This window comes from Lissotriton helveticus, chromosome 7 (genome assembly GCF_964261635.1).
Source record: "Lissotriton helveticus chromosome 7, aLisHel1.1, whole genome shotgun sequence".
In the NCBI taxonomy this organism is placed as follows: domain Eukaryota; kingdom Metazoa; phylum Chordata; class Amphibia; order Caudata; family Salamandridae; genus Lissotriton; species Lissotriton helveticus.
Window position 1 is genome coordinate 400,120,732 of NC_136068.1, and position 26,890 is coordinate 400,147,621.

Sequence of the window (26,890 nt, forward strand, 5' to 3'; positions counted from 1 at the left end):
CCATGCTATACTCATGTGATTCAACTGGGTTGGCAAGGCGCACTTCTTCAATTAACCTCAAGCAGTAGCAGAATTCTTTAACAAAATGATGCCAAACAAGAGCCAAAAGAGTAGAACCCAAGAGCCACCCACAAGCCAGGCACTGAGCGACGCAGAAAGAGAGCAACGAGAACTGACATCAACTGAGTTTAGATTCAACTGTTTGCCCACTATTAACCGAAGTATGCTCGGACAAACAAGTCCCCCATGCCCAAGGGAGGAAAGTCGCTGAGCTGCTACATGAACAATGTGAAGGACCATAATGGAGTGCATACAAATGAGCGTGAAATATTAAGAATAGTGTTCCTGGCAGCATGCAGTCAATTGTTTAAAACACTCCAACTCACCTAGCCTGGAACATAGAGTAGGAGAACGACTATACAAGAGACTGTCTCGTTGCCCGAGACACTGAACTGACGGATGTACCAAACTCCTCATTACCTTTTAGACAGTCTGCATTCACAATATTAGACACACTCTGGCTGCCTCACACCAGCTGCAGCCATTTATGATGTTGTCTACGACATTGGTTTGTGAGTTATGTGAATTTTCTTTGAATAACTCTTCGGGGGGAGGGTGGGTAGTAGGTGCCATGGAAAATGTGGGTTCAATGTGGGTGGGGTGAGGAAAGGACAGAGAATGCATTGTCTAAACATATATTAATACAATGTACAGGTGTTGTCATAATAATCTGTGGCAGATGGATAGTTCGTTCATGAGCTCAAGTTTAACTTAGTGCAATATACAGACAGCTGACAGGAAGACGAGTTCTTGACATGAAAAGTCTGGGGTCTTCTTAACCCCCCCCCCCCGAACTGGATATATACTGGTGTATGCCACACACATCACCGAAGATATACCGTGTTTACAGAAAATGCACTTGGTCAGAGAACGGGAGCTGAACGTTGCAAGTCTGTAGCAAAGTGCCCCTTTTTTTTGCATGGTAGCCCCTCCCCCGACGTTTGCCTGATGTTGATGCTCTTTATTAAGTGTGCCCTATGTTCCTGTTAACCAGGACCTGTGTTCTTTCCTTAAAACTGTACCTGTGCATCCCCCAATTGACACCTCTCTGGCCATATTTGATTCTCTTGTAAAAAAAAAAAGGTACCAGGGAAGGCCTCAAATGACTGCAGCACATATTGTGCCACCCTTAGAGACCCTGTACACATACGCACACTTTTTTGTTTTTTTGCAGGCTGCGTGGAAAAGTGAAGAGTCAACATGGCACATATACCTGTGTGAACAAAGCAAACACAAGGAGATGATGGAGGGAGTGATGAACATTGCAAACACTTACACCCCTGTCACAGATCTGGGTTGAATCCATCATCGTTCTTTAGCTCACTTTGCCACCCCAGTTCAGACACAGCTATTTGTAAATCAGTCTTGACCCTGTGCCTCATGGGAACAGCCCAGACCGAACTGCTAAGCCATGTCTTCCCTGGACCCCAAACAAGCATCCTGGGATCAGTTTCGGGCTAACAGCCCTCATCAGTCAGGCTAGCTTGAATACAGAACCTATGGCCGTAGGATGCTGGGTTCCAGGCTGGCAGTGAGAGGTGGGCAGACTTCTGACTGCGGGGCACGTTTGCCCCCATTAAGAAGAAAAAAAGCACACGCTCCCGCTTGTGAGCCCGCCGCCGGGTGTTTTCACACTAGTAATGGCCACGGGATGTAGAGCTGTATACCGCTCTACAGGAGGGTCTCCAGCCACCTTTTGATCCACCCTAAGGCATCAGTGACGTGTGAAGCGGACACGTGGTGGCACTTTGCTTGACCGGCCAGATGCTGCTGCCCCTGCTGCTTTCACGCGTGAACAGGTGACCTGTGGCCCCCACCATGTAGCTTCGGCTTAAGCCCTGCACTGCCTTGTCATCAGCAGAACAGACACACCTGGTACCAACCCTCAGAGACCGGGCACAGGCCCAGGGATGGAAGTACGCACCTATGAGGCCAACCCAGCCTTCCATCCTACAGAGTTCGTCAAATTCCACCAAGTACAGCAATGACAGTGCCTAGAGTTACAGCGCTGTAAAACTGCAGTAGTGCAGCAGGAAGCGCTGTGTCAGTCTGCTTCTTCTACCCCCAGGGGGGCACCTGTTCCCCTCCACTTCACCTCATGTAAGCCTGTGACATCCCTGTAGAGAACCCTCTGCTATCATGCACCGCATACAGAGTGTGGACCGTGCTGCAAATAAAATCATGAATTTTAATGTCATGCAATAAACAACATGTTCACACTACTGGCATCCATTTGCTTATTGAGTGTAGTATCTAGTGCTGTGTACAAGCGGCATAGAGGTTTCGGGTTCTGCATTTATGTAGAGCCTGATTTTCTAAATACGGACCACCTTGCACCCTGCAATTGTCATTTGTCCACCATATTTTAAAGCCCAATCCTATTCTTCTAATGTGATCTCAATCTGGCTCTCCCTTACCTGATAGAACTCTTATCATAGGTGGATATGACATCTTGTCCAACGTCATGCAATAAATTCTTATTTCAACCCAAGCCATATCACCTTCATACTACAACTGGTAGAAACTTCGACAATCTGGCTTCACCTTAAATGTAACTGCATCCCTGAAGCTCCAAGCGATTTCAAAGAACAGCTCTTTTCATAAACACCATCTTGTCGGTTACAAGTGCTAAAGGCACTAGTGCCTGGAGACGTCTACATGTAAAAAAACGCCATTGGAGAGGCACTGACAACGGAGTGCGAATGGGGTGTGTGAAAATGCACAGACAGCGGAGTGAGAGCAGGGGGTGCGAAAATGCACGGAGAACTGAGTGCGGGTGGGGGAGGGGGATGCGAAAGTGGATGGACAACTGAGTGCGGGCAGGGGAGGGGGGTGCGAAAATGTACAGAGAGCGGGGAAGGGGGGGACCAAAAAAACTGAGCGCGGTGTCCCTGAAGCGGGTGCGGCGCCCCGTAAAAAAATTTGAAATTAAAAAACAAAGCGAAATGCAAATTTTGTTAGGAAGCGCCCGCCATTACCTGTGCGTGCGGTGTCCCTTAATGAAGTAAATAGTTCTCGGAGCAGGTAATAAATGCTCCCGAGTTCTGACACAGTAAAAGATCCAGTCCTGATGGGCGGTCACAATAGGAGACAGGACGGTTACAAGGCGGGACTAAGAAGCCTCATTATCAATCTGCAGCCAGGATTTACCAAGGACAATGCCACCAGACAATGAAAAATATGGGCGGGGCTTCCACTCCACTTCTAAAAAATACCCTAATACAGCATGCCTCGCAGAGCGAGCAGCGCATGCGCTGCAACACTAGGCTCGACCTAATAAACAATATGGAAGTTTTTCGATAAGTATTTATTGAACATTCGTCATTCTAGTGTAAAATAGGTGTGCTGAAACAACCACTAGACAGAAACAGATAAATGATTAGAAGTGCTAAGAAGGTAAAAGGATGGTAGGTTTCTACCATCTTGCTATAACCATGAATACAGGTAAGTATATACAAGCATTGGCATTGCCAATAGGTCTCGCTTGTGGGACCTTTTTAAGTATTTAGTTTTGCAGCACAATATCCTTGTTGCACCAATGATATTGTGCTGCAAAACTAAATACTTATAAATAATAGTAAAAATTAGTGTGGACGAAGGAACATAAATTAAAACAAGACGGAATGGAAGGCAGAGAAGGGGAGGGGGGGAGGAGAAATGCGACACGGCGGGCAGGGGAGGGGGCTGAGTGGGGAGAGCGGCGAAAAAAATGTGAACAAATGCGTGCGCCGGGAAACTGAGCCATGAATAATTAGGGGAGGAGAAGCCGAGAAGCCGCAGAGCGCACGCTGGGCGAAGCCCTTTGATGTGCTGTGCGGCGGCCGTTAAAAAAATGCAATTAGGAGGGAGGGAGGCTGATGCGCGTGCTTGTTTGATCACGTGATTCACGTGAACTTAAACAAAACCGCAGCGCAAGAAGCCCTTGGTTTCACGAGGATTTCGAGCACTTGAATTTTCGCTCCGCTCGATGCGCTTGTGCGCATCGATAGGTCGCGAGACCTAAAAATGCGTACTCCTACGATGCTACCTTACCTAGATGTACCTAAGTGTACCTAGCATGTGGTTAGGTGTTAAGCCAAGAATACCTCTAGGATAAAATCAACCCCATTATCTGAAGTGAGAGACTGTGGGACCCTGTCTTGGTCTCGAGCTGGACACCCCGCAAGGGATGTTGGACCACTGCTAGATGGAGAAACTGCACGCAGGAACCTCAGCTTCTTGCGTCAGTATGTCGGCTTGGAAGTTGTGATCTCCTCTATCTCATCAAGATGTGATATTTATATACCCAAAGGTATCCCTAGGGGTTCTACCTTGCTGTGCTACTGTCAACTTAGGACGACGTCGGGAATTAATCTTGTACATAGTTATTTTGCAGGAGATGGTAGCCCTGCTGAGTTTCCAAGAATCCTCATGCATAATGTATGTTGCTATTGTTCAGAGAAAATGCCACGTTCTGTAAGCAGTACTGTAACTAGGAAAAGGGTCAGTCCTAGCAGCCGGTTATGCATGTAATGAAGGGATAAATATAGGTGAAAGGTTGGGATGTTACGCAAGCCTATATTGGGGTACCTATATGGCATATAACAGGAGGGATATAGGCCGGGACACACACTGACTTTACTCCTCAGCTTGTATCGCGCGGCCACAAAGGTGGTCTTGATTGAGATCTCAGATGGCCAACTGTGTATGCCCTTGATGAAATAATGCAGACATTTACTAAGTCCTACACCACCTGATATAGGTCAGAAACCACCCATACTGTTGCGGATATTTACCAATATTTAGAGAGGGTGACCTTGATGTGTTTGGAGGGAGCCAAGCGTAAGACCGATTACTCTGTCTAAGCAGCTATTAAATCCTTTAAAAAAAACAGGACAGCTGGCAAAGACAGACTCTCCAGAGAGTTCTACAAGACATAAATCAGTGCTCTTGATGGCCCATGAGGAGGCCTTGACAATGGGATGCCTCCTCCCTATTGATGCAAGAGGCCGTTGTAATAACCCTCCATAAACAAGCCCCCACTCACTGTGGTTCATACTGCCCTTTGTCCTGAATAGAGAAAATTACCGATCAGTGGGGTTTTATTACCTGTAGGTCCACTGTGGATAATCTGGAGACTCCGTCAACAATAACACACAAAACAAATCCAGACTTTGAGGCTGCAGCTGTGTTTCTTGATACACCCAAGACTTTTGATTCCGTAGCTAGGCGGTTCCTCTTCACAACATTGTGGAGAATGGGGTTGGGGAGGGACATAGTAAGATGTATTCCTCTTACATATTCAAACAACTGCAAGAGTAAGAGAAAATGAGCAGCTGTCCACCCCATACCTACACAGCGAGATATGCGCCAAGACTGCTCGCTGTCACCGATTTTGTGCGAGTTGGAGCCACTGGCAAGTATTCTAAGAGATGCACCTGGGGAGGGGCATACAGTTAAGGGGGACGTAGAATTTTGGTGTCAATCTATGTTCATGATATTATGCTACTGATCAGTAACACCGGGTACTTTATAAATCCCAATACTAAAGAGATGATAACTTTTGGCAGCTGGTCCGGCCGAACAATAAATTGGGACAAATCAGTTATGGTGCCATTGGCAAGCAGTGCAAAGAAGGTGGCACAAGACTACCCATTATTATGGAGTGTAGATCCAATTCAATACCTAGGCAGCTAATACTACTGACACACAGACGTGCTACTGCATAAAAACTATGGGGTGTGTATGTAGAAAATAATTTCCAATAATGATGAATAGAATAGGCTGTCTATGATGCTTGCGAGGAGGATACTCCTTACACAGCTACTCTACCGCAACCTACCAATACCACACACCTGCAACTATTTAAAAAAAAGTAGACACCCAAATAGCGCTAGTCACCAGGGCGGATAGGCCCATCAGAATAAGCTGGAAAACTATGCAGCCACCAAACCAGGATGGGGGTTTAAGGGAAGGCAGAAATACACATTGTGGACTACATGGTACGTACCTGGTCGCAATTGGCAGCCAGTACCATCAATGATGTGATGTACTCTTCCCCTACTCTTCTGTCACCTCATGCCCCCCCCCCCAGTCTTCCCCTATTGAATAACCAGTGACTGAAGGAGACATGTGAACCAGTAACCATCTAAATCACTGCTTGACAAAACTCCGCACTAAAGGGCACCGATAGATCGAGGTCTCATTTTTTACATTGGAGGCCTATAAAGACATGGGGCCTGACACCCCCATAGACATATATATTTACCACAGACTCTAGATCGGTCCTTGAGCACTATACAGGGTTCTAGCTGAACCAGCAGAAGGGACATTGTTAACACTAGTGATTCACGCGCATTTTCAACCAGAGTGATCTCCCTTATGTTTACCAGAGCAATGCAGCCTACGCGCAGCACAAAAATACAAAGGACAGTGTGGAGGAACTGGAGCCGAGACTTCGGAGAAGACGTGAGGGATGAAATATGGACATCCTTCTGTACACAAACGCAAATAATATCTGCTAATGGAAGACACAGATTGGTACACTACAAATAACTATATAGGATCTGGCACACAACAGTTAGCCTATATAGGAAAGGGCTTGAAACGGATACAAGATACCACAGATGCAGAGCCCGTGATGCAGACTTTCTGAACCTAGCATGGACATGCCCAACAATCCACCAATACTGGGAAGATATATTCCTGAAATGGAACGCTGTGGTCCAGACCTAAATATCTCAGTCATGGGCTCTCATAGGCAGGACTTATTGGCTTTGACAATACTTGTTTAGTTATCTGTTGGATTGTCTCCTTTAGCCTCAAAGAACCCATGTTCAACTTTCAAAGAAATCCGAAGTTGTTGGAATTGTATGTCTAGAAATATGTAGATTTTCTATTGTATATTCGCTGCTGCATATGTGTTCTAGTATTTGCAAATACATTTACCATTCGTATATTTAAAGGACCACCCATTCTATGATATTACTAAGTAGCATTCAGTCTACAGGAACATATGTTAACCCTTTGATTTCAGCAAACAGGGCTGGCATGCATTATTTGCTAAATCCAGGTTTCCTTTTAACTACAACTTTTATTAGGAATAATTCCAGAGCTTATAGCTATTCGAGGACTAGTTGCTAAAGGAGTCGTCACATATCCATTCTGCTGTCCAAAACCACTATTGTGCTTGAATGCACTGGAAGGCTAGAAAGGATAACTTCAGATCCTAAATGAGTCAACTGTATGTTTTCAAACTAGATTATTTGAAGGAAAATCTCATCTGCCTTTAACAATGGTTTATTAGAGTACGAACCCTTGCCACGACTGCCACAATTTCACCCGGCACCTTATCAACTGTGTCACTAATTTAAAGGTCTTGGTTTCTAGCCATTTTTGAACCAGCTTCAAATGCTTCTAGCTCCTTGTGAGATATCTGTGACAAGCTATGCATAGGTCTCAGCCTTTTCACCCAGTTCATGCAGTAACAGGGACAACCAAGAATCTTCAAATGAGGTGGTGCTCTTTGCTAATTAGGACCCTGGGTATTTGGCCCATTATGAAAACTGGTATCCCACGACCTCCTGGGACAGAACATAAAATTATATAAGTTGCACTAAAGATGTGAATGCCCAGCCAGCCTAGCGAGATTTTGCAGAGCCAACAAGGCAGTCAACCTGAATGATCAATAGAGCGCTATCATTTCTGCCGTCACTGATTCACACAAATCTCATTGCTCTGAAGGGCACTTTGCCCGAAATGCATTGCAACATTTGCAGTGTGAGAATGAACATTACGCTGACATGTATGCATATGAATACAGATGAAATACTCAAATTTAGCTGAAAGAATGAAAAAAAAGCATTTGAACTTGATAATCGAATTGTGGAGACTAATGTTAATACTGCAAAGTACTATACCAATGGACGTCACGATGTATACGTACATATAACTAACACACATCACAGTTTTTCAAATAACCCGATGTGACCTCCCCCTCAACCAGAGTCAGAAGTACATGGTCAGGCAGGCCCTGCAACCTAGGCCCGAAGCAACTGATTGACAGATCACAAGTGGGGTGATACGTAACCCTTAGCAAAATGCGGAAACAGAAAAACCCAGATAGATCCGACAGATAGGCAGCGACACCACAATGGTCTTAGGAGATTGGCCCCAATAAAACATTTGGCCAGAGGGGCGCGTTACCAAAAAGCCATAAAGTCAGATGGCACACTAAGGGGTCGATTAAGATTGTGGAAGGCCCATCACCGCTAGCCATGTGGTTGTGGTCCTTCCGCAATCGTACCACGATTTTCCCCCCACCACATTACGATGGCAGAGGGAATCGCGTTAGGACCGTGGCAGACGCAAAGACCGTCCTCCACCGGTCCGCCAAAAGCAATCTCACAGATTGCCTGACGGATGATCCTCAAGACCAGATATGGTAGCGGTGCCTAGCAGGCACCGTCCACCAAATCATGATGCGGGCTACAGCCGGCATTTCCATGGCAGCGACGCTGCCATGGAAAGGCTGGTGTGGGGGGGAGGGAGGGGGGGGGGGGAGCGGGTGCACTTGGGGGGTACACATGGTACCCCCCAAAATTTTACAGCACCAAGTGGCAGGCACTGTGTGGTGCCTGGCACGTAGTGCTGTGAAATGCAACACCCGGAATTTTCGCATCTCGGCCTGTGCTGCTGTCAGCAGCACCAACCGCAATATTAAAATGCAGGATCCATCCTCCATGGTGGCAGACGCATCCTGATCCGGTCTGTGGGACCGCCGCATGCATGGTGGACAGTCCCGGTTAACTCCAGGATGGCGAATGGACTACAGTCCGTCCGCCATCCTAATGGGACCCTAAGTTAGGAAAACACCGCCAATCCGGCAATCAGAAAAGCATGTACACTACACGCAGTGATCACGCACTCCCCATGTCGGACATCTGGACATATACCCATTAGCTCTGCATTGTGTCCACGAAGAGTCGAGACGCACCTGCGCTTCTTCTCAAACTACGGGATTTATGGCCGTGACTAGGCACAGATTCCGGTTATAAAAAGAATGCACAAATTGCTTTATTACATTTTGTGAAATGTATAAAACGAGGGCCAAAATCAATGTACTTTATTATTATTTTTTTTTTAGGGAACATTCTTAACTAGTCTTGCCAGTAGTGGACTGGCTCTGTCCGCCTGTGTGTGTTGTTTTTGCGTGTAGAGTCTGTAATCTACTATACGCAGCTCATCAAGGAGTTCCGTGTATTGTATTTTGGCCTCTTGCAGCTGTGTCAATTGCTCATTTGTCCCTGCTGCCTCCCCTTCCAATGTGTTGAGTTTACTTTCAAGCTCTGTGATACGTTCTATGAGAGCAAGTCTAACTCCCACCTTTGTGCCAATCGCTACTCCCCTTATAACTATTTTGAAGGAGTCCCATTCCAGTTGACGGGTACTAGCAGACCCTGTATTCTCAGAAATATTATCAATCGCCTCAGCTATCGTGCTACGGAAGACCTGGTCCTCCAGTAGTAAGGGCTGCAATTTCCAGGTCAGTATCGGGGTTGGTGTCCTACCCCATTGAAGGGTTAACTCTACTGGGTTATGATCCGATAATGTCTTGCCCATGTGCATCACACTGACAACAGAGCCCAGTAAAGCCACAGAACCAAAAAATCTGTATATGAGAGTATGTAGTCAGTGTGGCGGGGAGTAAAAGGAGTATTCCCTATTTCCCGGGTTTCTCAATCGCCAGGTGTCGTAGATTTCCCACCCTTCTGCCCAGCCTCTAAGCGCCTCCGCTTGCTTCCTACTTTCAGTTGCATGCAATGGGGGGTGCGATCTATCCAGAACAATGTCCAATACTGCATTAAAATCACCCCCCAACACCCAGTGATAACCAGACCAGTCCGTCAGTGCCACGCTAAGGGCTGCCAGGTATCTATCTTGGTCAGTGTTCGGGTCATATATACTCCCAAGAACTATGTGTGCCCCATCCAGCAAGCCATGAAGCAATACATATCGTCCATTTAGGTCCACTTTTTGCCCCGTAACAAAGGGGACATTATTTCGCAAATAACAACAAAGAAAAACTTGGAGGTCTATTAGATGAAGGAGAAGTGACCACGAGAAACTGACACACACCTATATCACGACTAACGGTGAGGGTCCATCAGTGATGAAAGAGTCCTATCAGCCCACCCATTTGGCGGAACCTCGTCATCTAGGACCTTATCAGCAGGTGCTCATATGGCCAAGCTCCAATGTACTTGCTTGGTGCCAACAGTTCCCATGCTGAAAGAAGATGAGTCCTCACTGCGAGTGGTACTGATAGGGTGCAGTGCTCAAGAAAAAGTGCGTGGTTAAAATGGCGGTCAAGGTAGAAAAAATATTTTTTTATTGGTATCTCCCTGGACGTCAGATTAAAACAGATGTGGCAACAGTGTGACAATATCACTGTCAGGTAAGCATCTAAGAATTAGGCCAACATGTTTCTGCCTTTGGTGTATAGTTTTACAGGCATTCGTCAGGGCCAAGCTGTGAAAACGGCTACTGCAACATCTATTGTGTTCACTATATAGAAATATTAGGAAATCAAAACAAACTATATGGCACGGTTGTTATGGTAAGTTGAGTCATGTGGCTGGGTAAGCCACCCTACCGTATCTGGTAGATCAACCATGCAGAGACCAATCCTTTCCTACGAAAAATGAAGAAAGAAAAAGCTGATATTGCATACATTGTACAAACTTTTGAATCAAAAAGGTGTGGAGGTCAAGTTCACGTGGTGTTAATACACTTCTAGCGACAGCTCAATGAGAGCCAGTCAAAAACATGACTTAGATGAAGTCAAAATCAGGTAATCTGAGTAATATAATATTTAAAGAGAAGAACAACTCACCCAGCACTGTGTGGGAGTCAAGCCTCACCTCACCCGGCAACGGCTCGGATAGAGAGGCCCCGCTCTGTGAGACATACGGAGAAAGACAATTTCAACATTTGATAAATGTCAGACTCAGTGTATGTAATGATATCTGAAGACAATCATAAAACTTGGTTTTTAATTTGCAGGCTCCATGTCCCAACCCTACGAAGGCATAAAGAAGGTGGGGTCGCCCTCGACTATGGTATATGATGTTCATTACCTCGGATCATCATGCTGTTAGACAGCGATTTAAGATAGATTTTTTAGGGGCTAGCATATTCCAAATTTCGAAAAGATGCTCCTGGCCCAGTTATGATATCAGCCAAGGGGAGGGAGGGACATATAATGCCCTACAACCTCTGCCTATTCACTCCTAGTTGTATAGTGCAGGAAGTCATCTCCAACTAGAAACAAGGTATAGATAAAGGAAATGTGCCCGCATACGAGTAGACCTCTGCACAAGGATCAGAGCTACAAGGGGGTGACCTTACCTGTCCGTCGGTACCTCCAAGTGTGACCGGAACCGAAGGGGAGGCGCCGACGGACAGGAAACAAGGAGCTTAAATACCCACGTGAATTGGGTAATAAGATGCTAATACACCGCACCTGCGAGACCCTGAAAGCGTCTACGCAGTGCGCATCTGGCGTCACAACGCAAGACGTGAGAGGAAGAGTATCACTTGCTCACGCATGCGCTCTAGAATCAAGGCACGGAGCCGTCATGCCCGGAACACCTAGCCGACGGAGCTTCGCGCATGCGTTAGTGTATATTGAAGCGTACACACTCTGACGCATGCGCGAGGGACATGCAATACACCACTCCGAATCTCTATTGAGAGGGAGGGGAACCGCGCCTGTGCGAAGACAGCGACACTGCCAGAAACAGTCTCGGCCGATCTGCGTATCTCAACAAAACACGCACAAGCTACCTAACCGCCTACGTAGAAAGACTCTGATGTGGCTACTCAGTTAAGGGAATTAGAGGCGTGATGGTAATAGTTTTAATGTATTCCTTCGTACAACCGATACGAGTCGAGTGAATGCAAAAGGGGACTGACATAACCAGTGGTGTTATTTATACTCTGACCAGGCGTGTAACTGCCTAATATTGTGTTAAATCAAGGATATATATACACTATTGATCTGTGAGTATTAGATTTCAGATAATAGCCACCTATAATGTTATTTAGAATAAAGCACCCCAAAATAACTAACAGAGATGATATTTTATGAAAAAGTCTCAGTGCAAACTTCTTTAGTATACACCTGCACTTAGTTAGTTCAGAAAATGGTGTTTACAAGGTGTTGTATGCGTCCTGACCATATGCCAGAAGGCTCCAGGTTTCTGCTTATTATGTAAATAGGTTCATAAGAAAATAAACTGGGTATATGGGATGAACCCAAGCAGATAGTGTAATTCATCTCTAAATGAACAAATGCTGGTTCAGTATGGAGTCTCAACACTGCCATCAATGTGGCTGGATAGGTGTAATTCATAGTGAGATCCAGGGTATGTTATCATTCAGACCCAAGACATCTGTCTTTAGTTTGTAAATCCAGCGTTGCTCTCTGAAGAATAGGAAATGTGACACATCCGTCACATGTGGTGGAATGAATGGTCGCTCCAGGACAACCCATTTCATTTCATCAGCCTTATTATTTCGCACCCATATCGCCCCGCCGGGCAAATGCGGAGTAGGTCGTGGAGAAGAGTTGCCCCCTCCATTCTTTCTGTAACTTAGACGCTTCATCACTAACTACTAAGGTGAGTTTCCTGAAGGAAAGCTATAGCAATCCTCCTATTAAGTTGTGTCAAGATGCGGTGTCTCTTGTGGACCGAGCCCATGCCCCTTACATTCCAGGTGCAATATGTACATTTGTTATGGGACGTCATCTTGAAGCAGGTGGTATAATTCCCATAAAGCATGTGAATTGCTAAACCCATGAATTGCCATGTGTGTGAGGGCCAAGCATGCATATCTAACTAAACTCCCCAATGCTAGGGTCCCTCAAAGAATAGCAGAGGACCAAACTTGAAAAAAAGTTCAAGATGAACTCTAAACAATAAATACCATAGTGCAGTCGCTAGGGGGGTGGAGGTGACAACTTCCCCATTCCAAACGGGCCTTATGCTGCACATTAGAAGAATAAACTTAATATGCTGTTACATTTCCCCTTAAAGCTTTTAGTAACTGGACCTTTTAAAGTAGCTAACAACTACACAGCCTATTGCGGATCATCTTATACATTACCATTCCCGACCATCCCCGAATGCAGTTCTAGTAGTCTATGGCGATTTGTGCAGTGATCGACAGGAACATTGTCAAGCTAGTCTCAGATTCAGAGCGTACTGTAGCCGCATCCGATGATTGCATCGAGGTCGCTGCAGTTTGGGCATCATGAGCCGCCAGCGCCGCTACCGTCAAAAGCGCATCGTGTTGACTATTCGTAATGTGTTCCGGAGTTGGGCTAGTGTCAGTAGCTTCCGTGACTCGTCAGACTTCCATCATGCGGACCCCGGCAGTCCGCTGCGAGGGAGATCGACGCATTTGGCTTGGCGGAAGTGAGGTCTGTGAGGCTGCCAGTGTAAATGTTCTCTAGCCAGTCAGCCGCTTCTTCGGAGTGGTCGAAAAAGATGGCTTTCTGTCCGTATATAAAACTTTCAGTCGGGCCGGGAAGAGCAGTGTATATTTCAAATTGTGTGCTCTCAAGTTCCTCTTTACTTCCTGGAAGGTGGCTCTGGCTTTTTGAACCGCTAGAGTAAAATCTGGGTAGAAGGAGATCGTTTGGTTTTCAAAACTTATAGGAGCGTTCCCTCTAGCGGCCAGCAAAATCGTGTTGCGGTCTTTATATTGCATGATGCGCGCTACCAGTGGTCTCGGCAGGGCACCCGGTTGAGGCGGTGTAGGCGGCACTCAATACGCTCTTTATACACTGTAGAGGGCCGTCAGTCCTTCCTTCACCACGTGGTCTCGTAGCCAGTCTTCCACGAAATGGGCGGGGTTAGACCCCTCGCTGCGCTCCGGGATTCCTAGAATTCAGACATTATTACGTTGAGACCTCCCCTCCGCGTCGCCACTGTCTTGCAAGCCCTTCAATTGGCGCTGGAATTGTTCGAGCTGGGAGGTGTGCATGGTTTGCTGCGGTATCAAATCATCCAGAGCCAGTTTGTTCAACTTCACTCTGTCCGTCAGTTTTATGGTCCGCTTGCAGCATGTTTAGATTGGTGGATAGCGTCCCCATTTGAGTTTCACTCGCTGCAGAGGAGTCCTGTATCGCTTTTCAAATTAAATCCATCTTGGCAGCATGTTGATCGGCTCCCGTGCTAGGCACCACTTCGTTGTCTGAACTGTTGGAGGGATCAATACTAGGTGCAAGGTGCAAGTCTTCATTAGAGGCTGCATCAGCCTGTTAAGTTCTATGGCGTCCCATGTTGCCGTGACGGCCGTGCGTGTTTCTCAGCTCCAGGATGTCCTTTGAGGGGCCGTCAAAGCACTCTTCGCCTCAGCTGCGCGTACCTCCCAAGGCCAGGCCGATCCTCGAGACCAGCCGGAAGGAGTCCTCTGGTGTGTTCCTTTGGCCATGCACTGCAACAGTGTCCTCATTGTCTTGTCCTTTCAGGGTGTGCTGCAAGTGATACCACCCAGCTCGTAAGCGCTCCGTGGAAGATCTAATCACACCTTCAGCTAGCACAATGACACCCCTATTTTACTATTGCGCTTCACACCTCCAGTGGTGCCACCCGCAGTCCATTGTCAGGCCATGTCTGCCTCACTAGTATGCACTCCCGCCTATATGGCAGGCAATCAGAAGCCTCTGCTCCTCAGCAGTGGTCGCGGCAGCGGTGCAGTCGTCCAACCACCACGTCGGTGTCAGTGTGCGCAGCCCCTCCTTCTCCAGGACCCGCTACCTCATGACCACAGGCGAGTCCAGCGATCACAGCCCATTCATAACTCCCCCCAGTTGACTCACAATATCTCGTCCCCTCCCAGGGCACGGACGGAACCACAGCTGTGCCGGGTGCAGGATTTCGTGCCCCCTTCACTAGGTCTTCCAGATCGGGCAATGAACGACGGCACCGTGGCACGATCGGCGGAGACCGCACTGCCGCCGCGGAGGGCCTTCTACACTCGCTAGCTCCTCGCAGTGCCAGCAGCCACAGAGCGCACCCAGGCACTAACCACACAGCAGAAGAGGTCCTCTAGTGGGGAGCAGTTCCAGTCCGGGGTCTCCTCCATTAGCCATCTTGCCTCCGCATCTCCTGGTATGTCGCAGCAAATCGGGCAGCCGACTCCTCCGCCCCAGCCTCACTCACCGTCAATATGGGTCGGGACCTTCACCCTCACCACGAATTCAGAAGTCGCCAGATTTTACAGCATACTCCTCGGTATCAGTGATCCCGAGCAGCTTCTTTCTGTCCAAGACGCGACTCTGCCCACCAGCACCGTGCCTGCTCCACACTGCCCAAAACTATCGTTTACACTGAGGTTAGGGATCCCAGGTCACGGCCAGTGGTTCCAAGAGCATTCTGCTGTCGTGGAATACAGAAATCAAGTTTGAAGGTCCAGGTAAATGCAGGATAGGTTGCCACGTGTCAGGGTGTGGAACGGAGCTCTCAGCTCATGTCCTCTATGCTCAACAGTTGGCCACGCCCCCCCACCCAAAATCAATGTACTTTGAGACATTCTTCAGACACCCGATTCTGTTGTCTACTCTCCTGGCCTCTACGTTTAATTAAGCCAACTGTTCCTGTTTTGCCAAACGCCTCTTGTCTCATTTTTCCAAGGTAAATTCATATTTGAGCAACACTCATTTCTGAATAGGTTTTTTAAAATTGATGAATTTGATTACATCCTACTTGAGGATTAACGCAGTGCACCTGATAGACGCTTTCCCTGATGCATGAAGTGCAACATTACAGCAAAGACAAAAGCACAAACTATTTAAATATATTTATATTAGAAATGGCGAACATATAATAAAAAGTGCACAATCACCTTTCACAACAAAATGGTAATGCAATAACACAGATTAATCAAAGGGCCCAGTTACTTTATTTCTATGGGGCACTATGAAAATTATGAATATTTCTTTTTCAATTAATGAACATAACATTTTAGAATGTACCATATTTATCTAAGCAGGTGTAAAGAAAAAAAGCGCTGAGGTCTGTTTCTGTGCAAAGGTTAACAAATATAACTGCGCATATAAAATCATGTCTACAGACATTTCTAACGAAAGATTGACTACTATCTGCAGTTAACACTCCCATAATTCTCCTAAGTTGACAACTTTGTCATCCTCTTATTTGAGTGGCAGTTTTTTCTTTGTCTCCTATTTTTCATTTTTTATATAAGTGTCTCTGTATTGTACTGTATTGTAATTGCATTTGTATAGCGCTTACTACACCCGACGAGGCATCAAAGTGCTTTTTCAACAAGTAGCCCGTTACTCCGGGAACCATAGAGGATTAGTGTTGAATTAGTATAGTGAAACATGCAAATAAACTTTAAGTGGTGGATATGTTAGTTAATCGGATTCGGAAGGACAGCAGAAGGATAGAAGAGGAAAGAAGGTTTGTATTTATATAGCGCTTCTAACCCCTAATGAGATGTTGAAGCATTTTTTTGGGTGAGCGGCACGCTACTCCGGAAATCCATGAAGGATAAGTAGTGAATTAGTATGGTGAAATATGAAAGTAATTTGAATAGTGGATATTAGTCAGTTATTTGGAGTGAGAAGGATAGCGGAGGGATAGAAAGGAAAGAAAGGTTTGCATTCATATATCGCCTGTTACCCCTGATGGGGTATTGTAGTGCTTTTCTGGCGAGTAGCAGGCTACTCCGGAACCCACATGTGAAACATTAATTTGTGTTTCAATTCATTTGTTAAATGTAGGGCATTTATTTTACTACTGGCATTGATATCACTGTATCAGTTGCAGGTTACCTAAACTAACTTGTTGACTGGTAACCTTGAGAATTAAGAGATCACATTTCAGACTAGATTGATAAATTGTGAGAATTAAAAGGTCCGCTTGGTAATATTGCACAACACTTCGTGATCAAACATTTTCTATTGATTCAGGAAGTAACTGGTTTGCTTTTGCATTAGCGGGACATTGATATGTTTGAGAATCATTATTACATGAAACACTATACAGTGCGAAAAGTACTTTGGAATTCTAATTGTATATGAATAAAGTAGCAAGTAAAAATGGATGGCACAAGAAAATAACAGAACCCAAGGGTTTATGAACGACAACACACAGCTTTAGGTGTCTATGAAGTATAGTTAGTTATACAAATAAAAAAAAACTTAGAAAAGATCTTCTTCCATCATGACACTTCATCATCTTTCAATTGTACATGGCCAATGTTAAGTGTCTCTATAAGTGCTGAATGTCCTTGTCAACTGTACTGTTAACCGCATCAACAATGGCCATATACCATTTATGCTATGTACAACTGTATCATGTTGCAAAGCTCTGTCACCTAGTGCTTTGAATGTGCTATATGAAGAACTAAAAAAAAATTGTCGAGCTATGAAAGGTTTTTACACTTAATCCATAGTTATGATTGTCCACAAACGCCTCACAGGACCTGAAAATATCCACTGCACGATAGCGGCTAAACGCAGATCAACAGAGAAGTCAAGAAAGGGACGTGGAATCTTTCTCTAAAGGAAACTTCATTACCACATGGCAAAATATCTTTAGGTAGATAATATGTGCGAGCATCATGTGAAGTGATGGCAATGAAAATACCTCAATTTAGACTTGAATTTTCAAACATGCAAGTCGGAACTGCGTTCTGGGAAAGCAGAAAAATGTATTACAATTTTTAAAAAAATGCAATAACAGACAACAGCTGGACTCTTTCTGTAACACAAAACTTATTGCAAACTAAGCAGGATGTAGACCTGATCTCGTGGAACAGCAGTCTATCAATGAAATGAAACAAAGTCAATGCTGTATAGTAATGCAACATCTGTTAGGACACAACAATAGCAACCAATTTTGAATGCAGGCAAGCAGAAAATGAACTGTATGCAGAAGTTTCAGAGTGTGTAAAGTTGCCAGCAATTACGCAGCTCCTCTCTTAGCGGAGCAATCTCGAGTCAGAATACAATCACTTCCAGGAATCCAGGGCTGTCCCCAGCCTGCGGGAGAACTATCACTAGCCAAGGTTGGGATGCAGTGAATGCAGCTGCCCAACATTAGGAAGACCTCCTCAATGTTCAGTCAAAGTACAACTTACTTGGCCAAGAGGTCCAGTATTTATGCCACGCCTGTTGCATATGGGAGAAAGCATGAACCAAGTGAAGTAAAGCTTTTCTTCACAAGGTGAGGGCAGTCCAAAAGCCCCTCTGATTTTGGATATAGGTAAAGGTCAACACATAGGGACTTAGGAAAAGAACTCAAGGATTTGGACTGTGCTGCTCAAACTGGGGCACTAGACACAATATAAAGAAGTCACCTGGACAACTTCTGAAAACTACAATGGTGGAAAATATCTGCATCCCCTGATCTCAGCCAACTCAAGCAAGAAAAAAAAGATCAAAGAGCAACAGGATATGAGCATTGGTCCGAAGATTGGATGAATCTCTTTGGTGTAACATGGAACTCATGAAGGCACACAAAAACAGAATCCATGTCTTCAGAAATTAGAAGGCTGCTTGAGAATTTTTTCGACAGCATGAAGAAATTGCAACAAGATGAAAGGTCAGGGTCGACTCAGAGGGAAGACTATGGAGTGTTTCTGTTTTGAGCGTGAAGGTTTAGTCTTTTTCCTGGAGATCTGATGAATGCTGATACTACTTCATTGTTTTGTAGACTGCTTTGTAACTCTCTTCCACCTCCTCATTTAAACACCCTTGGAGAAGTGCATCATCATCCTCCTCTTTTCTCAGATATGTAAAGCAGTTAGTATATTGTCAAGCCAGTTCGGAATGGTCAAGTATCTTTGTTGTTACACGTCAAATAAACCTACACCTATTCTTCCTCACCCAAAATAAGACTGGATTGGTGGAGGGGCTATGAATGCAGAAAAATGTAGGTCTCTTGGCCACCATGTCAAACTGCAACTTGAATGGAGATCGCCATCTTATACACTCATTCAGACAGTGCCATAAATGGATGCTACTATTTATTTACTACATCAGACTCTGCTGACCAATAGCACTGCAAAAAAGTTGAACACAGACTATCTACTTGACTCAAGGAAAAACAGAGCAGGTGTTAAAGTGGTAGGGCAGCAGTAGTTTAATAAGTCACGAAGAGGAATTCTGTCCAAACCGCTATTGCGGCAGTAGTATAGTTTTAAAGGCCCTAGTGAAAATGAAGGGACCTATATTGAACATTGCAGATTATTACAGATGCAAAACTGTTATAGACACCTACTTATAATATAAACATTTTCTAACAAGCTTTTACGCTGGTAAATGTTATGTACTGTTATATTAGCATTGTAATGAGGCTGTAATCATGTGGTGGAATTTCACGTGCATGTGGAATTACACCCATTGTTTGAGGGTATTGTTCCATGTTTGGCAGTTTCACTGGCTAGCATGGGAGGTGGTCACAGCTGTCAGCTACATTAAAATAGAAGACAGAAACCTACCCGACGGTCCTTTCAAGTTTTAATTATGGCAATTTTGTCGACGAGCTGGCCAGAGGTACTCCTGAGGTGCAGACAGTGACAGGAGTGTACAGCAGTTGTGTGACCACACAGAACCCGCGGCTCGCCCCATAGAAGCCTGCAGCACTGCGACTGAGAAGTGAAAGTCGATTAGGGCTGAGACCAGATTACAGCATGGCGATCTACAGCCATATTAGTGGCAAGTACAACCATATTTTATAGCTTAAGCCAGAGTCTGTAATTCTATTTTCCCTCGTTTGAGCCTCTGAAACCCAAGCACGTTCTTGATAACCCGAGCGTCACGTTCCATACATTCGGTAACGCACAGTGCCAATCTTGGGCAGTGTTTTTCACCAGCTCAAGCTTTTCAAGGCCCCAAGTCAAGATGTACTATGCAGCGTCCATCTTTACCCTCACTATCAACCTGGTTATCATATTTCAGCCGCACATACAGCCGTATTCTACAGTTCGCATCAAAACGGTTATGGACACACCTGCTAAAGATTATTAAGAGAGAAGTCATGGGACTGTGTCGGTGACACACACACCTGTTGTGTGCGTTTCTATAGAGGCATTCAAAAGGTGAGGCGCACACCCATTGTGTGCATTTCTACAGTGACGTACAGCATACCGCAAGTAGAGTGTTCTGTACTTCTACACTGACAATACTTTATTAGTACAGCTTTACAATACACAGCATTCAGTTGTAGTTGGGTGCTCACCTGTTGTAGGTTTCTATAGTCACATGAATTTTCAGTTTGTAGACATCCAAGAATAATGGCAACATCACATCTTGCAACAACCCCACCAAGTTTTTTTAGCTCAGCCAGGAGAACCTTCTGTTCCTTGGGAGAATTGGTTACCGATGAATGAGTTGCATAGTAAAATGAGGTTATCTTTGGTATTACTTGATGCGTTTTCAAGATGGATTTGTGGTAAATTCATTAAAGAAATCACCACCAAAAGTACCATTCAATGTTTGAATAGTATTTTCTTGGAGGAAGGTGTTCCATCTATAATCATTACAGACAATGGCACACAACTTATTTCTGATGAGATTTTTAAGAAGGGGTGGTATTTACCAACACCACACTTCTTTCTCTAATCCCCAGGGTAATGGCATGGTAGAAAGGGCCAATAGATTGGAGAATAGTGTTATTCAAATGGCTGTGGAGAGTGGAGAATGCGTGAAAAAGCAAGTTGAGGAGATTGTGTGGGCATAGCGCACCAATGTGCAAGCGGCAACTTCCAAATCCCCCTTTGAGGTCATGAGAAGTAGGTTACCCGGCTCAAAACAGGCACTGGTACATAGTTAACAGGACAAGGAGGTGACTGGCCCTGTGGCTGCTGATGAGGAGTCATAATTTCAAGGTTGGTGATTGGTTGGGATCAAAGCGGAGAGGTTTATGGAGGGTTTATCAAAATGTTGGGGTCTGTATAAAATCAAACCGGTATATCATTTTCATGCGTTACTTGAGAATGGTGAGAAGTGGAATCGTCAGAGAGTGGCTCTGTATCAGAAAGGTAGTGAGTGTCATGTTAGGAACGATGACAGAGAAAGTGGCTTTATGTTAATGAGTGATGGCAATTGTGTGGGCTCTCATCCTGTGTCTTCGGCGGTTCAAGGTGTTGCTGTGGAGAACAGGGCTGTAAGAGTATAGGCCATTCACTTGTGCAAGTTCTCACATTGAGTCTTCGGCTGTTCAAGATGTTGCTATTGAGAAAAGGTCTGTAAAGGAACGCAGGCCACCTACCTTTCTCAAAGATTATGTACAGTCAGTTTTTTGATTGTGTGCAGGGTTGTAATAATGCAACGTTTATTATATTCTCAAAGTTCCTTTATTTTATTTCTTCCTTGTTCCTTTTCCATTTTTGTTGGGAAGGAAAGGGGGTGTGTTATATACTATTACATTAGAATTGTAATGAGGCTGAATTCCACCCATTGTTTGAGGCTATCGTTCCATGTTTGGCAGCTTCCCTGGCCAGCATGGGAGGTGGTCACAAGTGCTGTCAGCTACATTAAAATACAACATAGAAACCTACTGGGCTGTCTTTTCATGCTTTGATTTATGGCAGTAAAGCTTCACCAGATGGAGATTTGCTCTAACTGGGGTCATTCCAATCTTTATTTTGACATCGAATTCTCCAAAGTACATGCTCTTCCTTCTCCCCCTCTCAGGACTCTCCCCATTTACCAATCTAAAACTGCAATTATTTAATTGACAATAATATTCTGAAATCTGAATGCCTACTTAGTTAACACCTTCACCGACCAGTCCTGAACCACCAACAGTATTAACCCCTTCGACGCTCATGACTAGCTCAGCTCGTCATGAGGTACACCTCTCGTACGCTCATGACGAGCTGAGCTCGTCATGAACCGCGGGTTTTTGAAATCTTCAGCGCACAGCGGGAAAATGCGTCGCACCAATGCGGTTAACAAGCCGATTCTGAAGGTAACCAAAACATAGGCAGAAAATGAGCCTCTTATCTTTCACCTCTGTCTCCTGGTGGAAAAATCCCCGCACTCAAGAATTGTACCCTTACATTTGACCCCAGGAAAGAGTAAAAGACCCTCAATAAAAGACCCATCTCAATGCATGTATACTCCTATCCCAATATTCATAAATCAAGATAAACTTACACATTTTATACGGACCTGGACCATTGTAAATATGTGAATTGTATTCAACATCAAATCACCTCTAGTGCTTCTGCAAACGTTCACAAGCGTGCAAGTAACCTGCATCGTACGGCACACAAAGTCAAGTTCCTGTTGAAACACATCACTGGTCTCCTTGTCTAGGTCGCCACTATATAAATATCTCCAAAATAAACTATCATCCTCCTGTCCCAAATCCCCCACCCCACATTATCTTCTAGACCTCCTCCTTCTAAGTCTGAGGACCAATCCCAGATCCCAGATCCAATATCCTCCTGCCCCTTTTCACCCAAGTGCCTCTTCTCCTCGTCTCAATTTCCAAACTCTCCATAGGGCAGTCAGCCTGTACCAGGGAACGTGATGTAATACCTTAACATAGTCAGCATGCCCAGGGCAGTCCGTATGTGCATAATGGCGGTTTGCAGTGGCGTACTCCACATGCGAAGCATTAATGGTGATCCCACGAGCCTTCTCTTCTGGAGCGTTGTCAATTTCTTCATATTTCTTAAACTTAGCTCCCCCCGCTTCGGCAAGAACTGTGGGGAATAAAAACAAATGTCAGAATTATGATAACCCTTGGCACTCTTAACTGCTGAGAGTAAACATTACTCTGTATTCACAAATATTCTACACTCTTATGTAGAAGCAAAGAGGGTATTCGATGGGGGCCAAGGAAGAAAAGAGAGAAAGACTAGAAGATTCCTTCTAAAGCTCTCCAATGTGTGGGCATGTATTTGAAGTAAGTGTATTATTTTACAAGTGGTCTAATGAAGGAGCTGCCTGAATTTTCAACACCGGTGGTCCTTGACCTATGGGTGTTCACAACAGTTTTTAAAATTAAATAGCATTTACCTTAATAAAGTATAAATAATTAAAGAAGCAAAATTGAAAAACGAAACACTTTTTCCACATCCAATTGTGAATTAAACAAAGCAGTTCAATATTTGTATGGTGTATACTTGTCTTTATATTTTACTTACACTTGTTTTGAGGTTTAAATCATGCTTGGGACGAGGATCTTCTGCTTCCTATAACAACTCATTGTTCCTTGTAATGATTCTGTGTGCTGGGGGAGGGTCCACAGAAGGCAAAAGGTTAAGAACCCCTCTTCTACACTTTTTCCTTAGCGCGCCTCAGCAATACAACAGCAGTGTATGGACTATTCCTTTTGCCTACCAAATGGAGTCCAGCAATTAGAGACACTTCCAGGGTAGCATTTAAAGGAAAGATTAAGTAGCCTGTACAATGAACTTTATCAATATTTACCGACTCGTTAGACCTACCCAAGTTGGATTGGTGATGGTGTACGTCAAAGGTATGAATTCAGTGCAGCCTGTATGAAACACCTCATTGATGTAGAATCACATCAGGAGCAAAAGTGACTCATGGAGGTCGGTCAGATATGTTGCGGCTGATTGAATAATAATACAGCATTGAAAATTGTTTGTGCCGTAAGTCCCGCAACCCGGTCCAATACCATGAGGATTGCAGAGTTGTGAGTTAGCGGGTCGAGAGCAGTAGTAGTGTTTGGCTCTTGGCAAGGACGGGAGTGTTTCTGCTGAGGTAGGTGAGGGCTTGTGGATTTGGAGCACTAGTGGGATGCGGCTCTTATTAGAAATAAGTTATTTGAAGACCAGCGCAAAAGCAAAATGAACAGCTAGGCCAAGGAGCAGCACCACTGCTTTCATGGATAGGTAAGGGGGAGCCTACACTGCTGCGGCAAATTCCTTGCCTGAAAGGTACCCCTACACACCTCAGTTAAGCACAGAGGGACAAGGAGACCGTCTGTCTCTGTACCTCAACATTGGCCATTTCTGCTGGTGGAGATCAATTTTATTCTATGTCGGGAGCAGAGGCAAGGATTATGCTAAATTTTCTTTCTTTATTCCTTTCAGCAGTGTTAAACTTTAAAAACTACATTTCCCATCAAACACCAGGAAAGGACTAAAAAACAAAAGTTCATCCAATCACAGCTCAGGTCATGTCCATAACATAGACTTTATCCTAGTTAACCCCCTCTTTCTCTCTTGCTCCCAGCCAAATGAGTAATAATTTTCTTTTGTGGCTACGGCTATCTTTTTACTGTACATAGCCCTGCCGCGGGAGCGTGAGTCAGCGCTCCATTTGCGACTTACATGCTCTGATGATTCCCGGGACCACTCAAGTGCAGTGAGGCAATTCACCCGTCAAGGGGCATACGGAGCTTCAGAGAACGGGTGCTACGTCTCGTTGCTCCGTAGGGGTCACGCTAATTTCCGATGGATAATGGAAGAGCCGACCTCCCGCGGAGCCCTCGGTCTACCTGGGCCGTCTTGGAAGCCCTTGGACGCCCCCCTAGGGTCTGTATAAAGCCTGTACGGGCATTTTCAAACTGGTTTCACCAGGTCTGTATTTCGACAATTTAAAACATCCCTAATTACCACATTGCACGCGTGGCCGCTGGTGGGGTTGGGGCCCAGGTGGTATTGTATCTTTCCCTATATAAGACTGAAGGAGTACTAGCCCCGGGCGCAGACCCCGAAGGAGTACTAACCTCAGAGCGTAGACCCCCAAAAAAGGTGCATCTGTGCACGTTCAATTAATACTGGTGCCATCCAGTGCCATAATCAAGACTTCTAGGGCTGCCTAAATAAGATCTGTAACAATAAGTCAGTATGTGAATTAAAGCCTGCGTTTCCTCCCGTATTAAGATACCATGCAGCATGACCAAGAGGAAGAGTCCATCTCGGTCCTTCCCTTGGATGGTGAATTCTGTGACCCAGCGGACGCCTCGGTTCACCAGGCCGTAGTGGTGGCCATGGGGCCCTTTGAAACGCAGCTCATGAATGAAATTGGCACACGTGCCAGACCCATAGATCTGTCCCAGACTCACCCTACGCCCTCCGGAATCCTACAGGAGACACGACCCCACAAACGCATAGGTGACCCCTCCATGGATCTTAGTTACTTTGAGAGGCTAAAAAAAGGCCTTCTTGGTGCGCACCGACGAAGGCCACAGGAAGACACGAAGGATGCATTTGGCGCGCAACTCGAATTACCCTAGCCCTATTCACCACCATTGGTCGAACATTTTGATTTAAATCACAATAGAGAGTGAGGAAGTATGATAGCTAGTTCACTTCCCCAGGGTATGTATATGGTAATCAATAGGAGCTAGCTACATTGATAACGCTCATGTTGTATGTGTCTTAACAAAACATATTAGTTTTTTTTAGAAGGCCCTCACCCACCAACCTAGTTGGTGGCATGCTTCACCATCGGGCCCTACCCGAGGCACCGAGTGTACCTCAGGTGTGCTACGATGCCTATGTGCAGCGGAGCAGGTTGTGTTAGGGGAGTGTGCAGTGATAGTGTTAAAGTAACTCGCTGGGACCTCTAGGATAGTTTTTTATTAGTGGGCCCTAGGCAGAGTTACAAACAATGCTTTTGGACGTGGTAGAAGAGACTTATGGTCTCCCACGTCCGGTGTGGTCAACTAGTTCAGCCAGGCCTTGGATTAAAAACTGGCTTTCTTCAGGACCTGTGAGAAAGTGAGTTCCTGTTGTTTAAGCAACTTCGTCAGGGCTAGGGATCCAAATGGACGTTTTCATGTGGGATTTGCATCCGGCCGGATGATTGGAAACGCCTCAGGTCCGAGGTCACGGTGACAAGACCCGTTGGAAGTCACCCGACGGATGCGCGATCGTGTGACGCGTGATTTCCGTTTCATTGAGGATGCCGGTATGCTGCAGTGACGCAACCGGATGGTTTGATGCAAATCCCACATGAAAACGTCCATTTGGATCCCTAGCCCTGACGAAGTTGCTTAAATTTGAAAACAGCAACAAAACATGTTGGCTAGTTGTTATTGATTATGACTTGATAGGAGTCATTTTTAATGTGGAAAAGCTTACAGCAAAGAATAAAGAGTATCAGTAGCAAGTAAGCTTTACCAATTTTTATTGATGAGGATTAGGTTTTTGTTCTCACGGGATCCTTGAACACGTGGATTATTTTTTCACATATAGGAAGTACACTCACATTTAGGTTTCTTCCTCTTGTTTTCATTGGGTTGAGGCTTTGTCTTATTACACACGCACATTTCCTTTCTGGAAAGAAGGTAAACAATGATAAGTGGGTTTCTGGCGAGTACCAGTCCGCTTTCCCCTATGGTGTTGCTACCGCGAGGTGCTTTCTTTCCTTTTCACAATTGTTCTGTGGATGGTAGTTTTTTTCTTTTTTAGAAATTAGATACACCACAGCCATATGACCAATTTATTTAATTAGTCACTGTAAATTGAGGTCGAAAAGATAGAGACTCTCTCGGGCTGTGACTTGAAAAATATTTCTGTGCTGGAGTGAACCAAGACCCTGAGGACATCCCCCGGCGATTCTAACTCAGAATCCAGAGACCAAGGGCTCTCTTCGACGACCTCGACGACGCCTGCAGCCTCAGGACAAAGGACCCCTCCGACCACGACCAGCAGGGGGTAAGATTTCCCGACCTCAAAAGACACCCCTGCACCCTGCGCCCCTCAGCCCCCTGTGCCCAACTCCTGGGTGCCTACCTATCCTCCAAGATCCCTACTTACCCCTCAAAGTATTGGTCGCTCCTGAAGATCCACCGTCCCGAGCCTGCAGCCTTTGTTCCCT

The 26,890-nt window shown here is 45.3% G+C and overlaps 1 protein-coding gene across 1 annotated transcript in view; it reads right to left on the reverse strand.

Moving 5' to 3' along the window:
- TUFM (Tu translation elongation factor, mitochondrial) overlaps window positions 1-26,890 on the reverse strand; it is a 210,473-nt gene that overhangs the window by 73,204 nt on the left and 110,379 nt on the right. Inside the window, exon 4 of the mRNA XM_078652266.1 lies at window positions 22,628-22,794. Within this exon, the coding sequence (XP_078508392.1) occupies window positions 22,628-22,794 (167 nt within the window). The remainder of the gene's footprint in view (window positions 1-22,627; window positions 22,795-26,890) is intronic.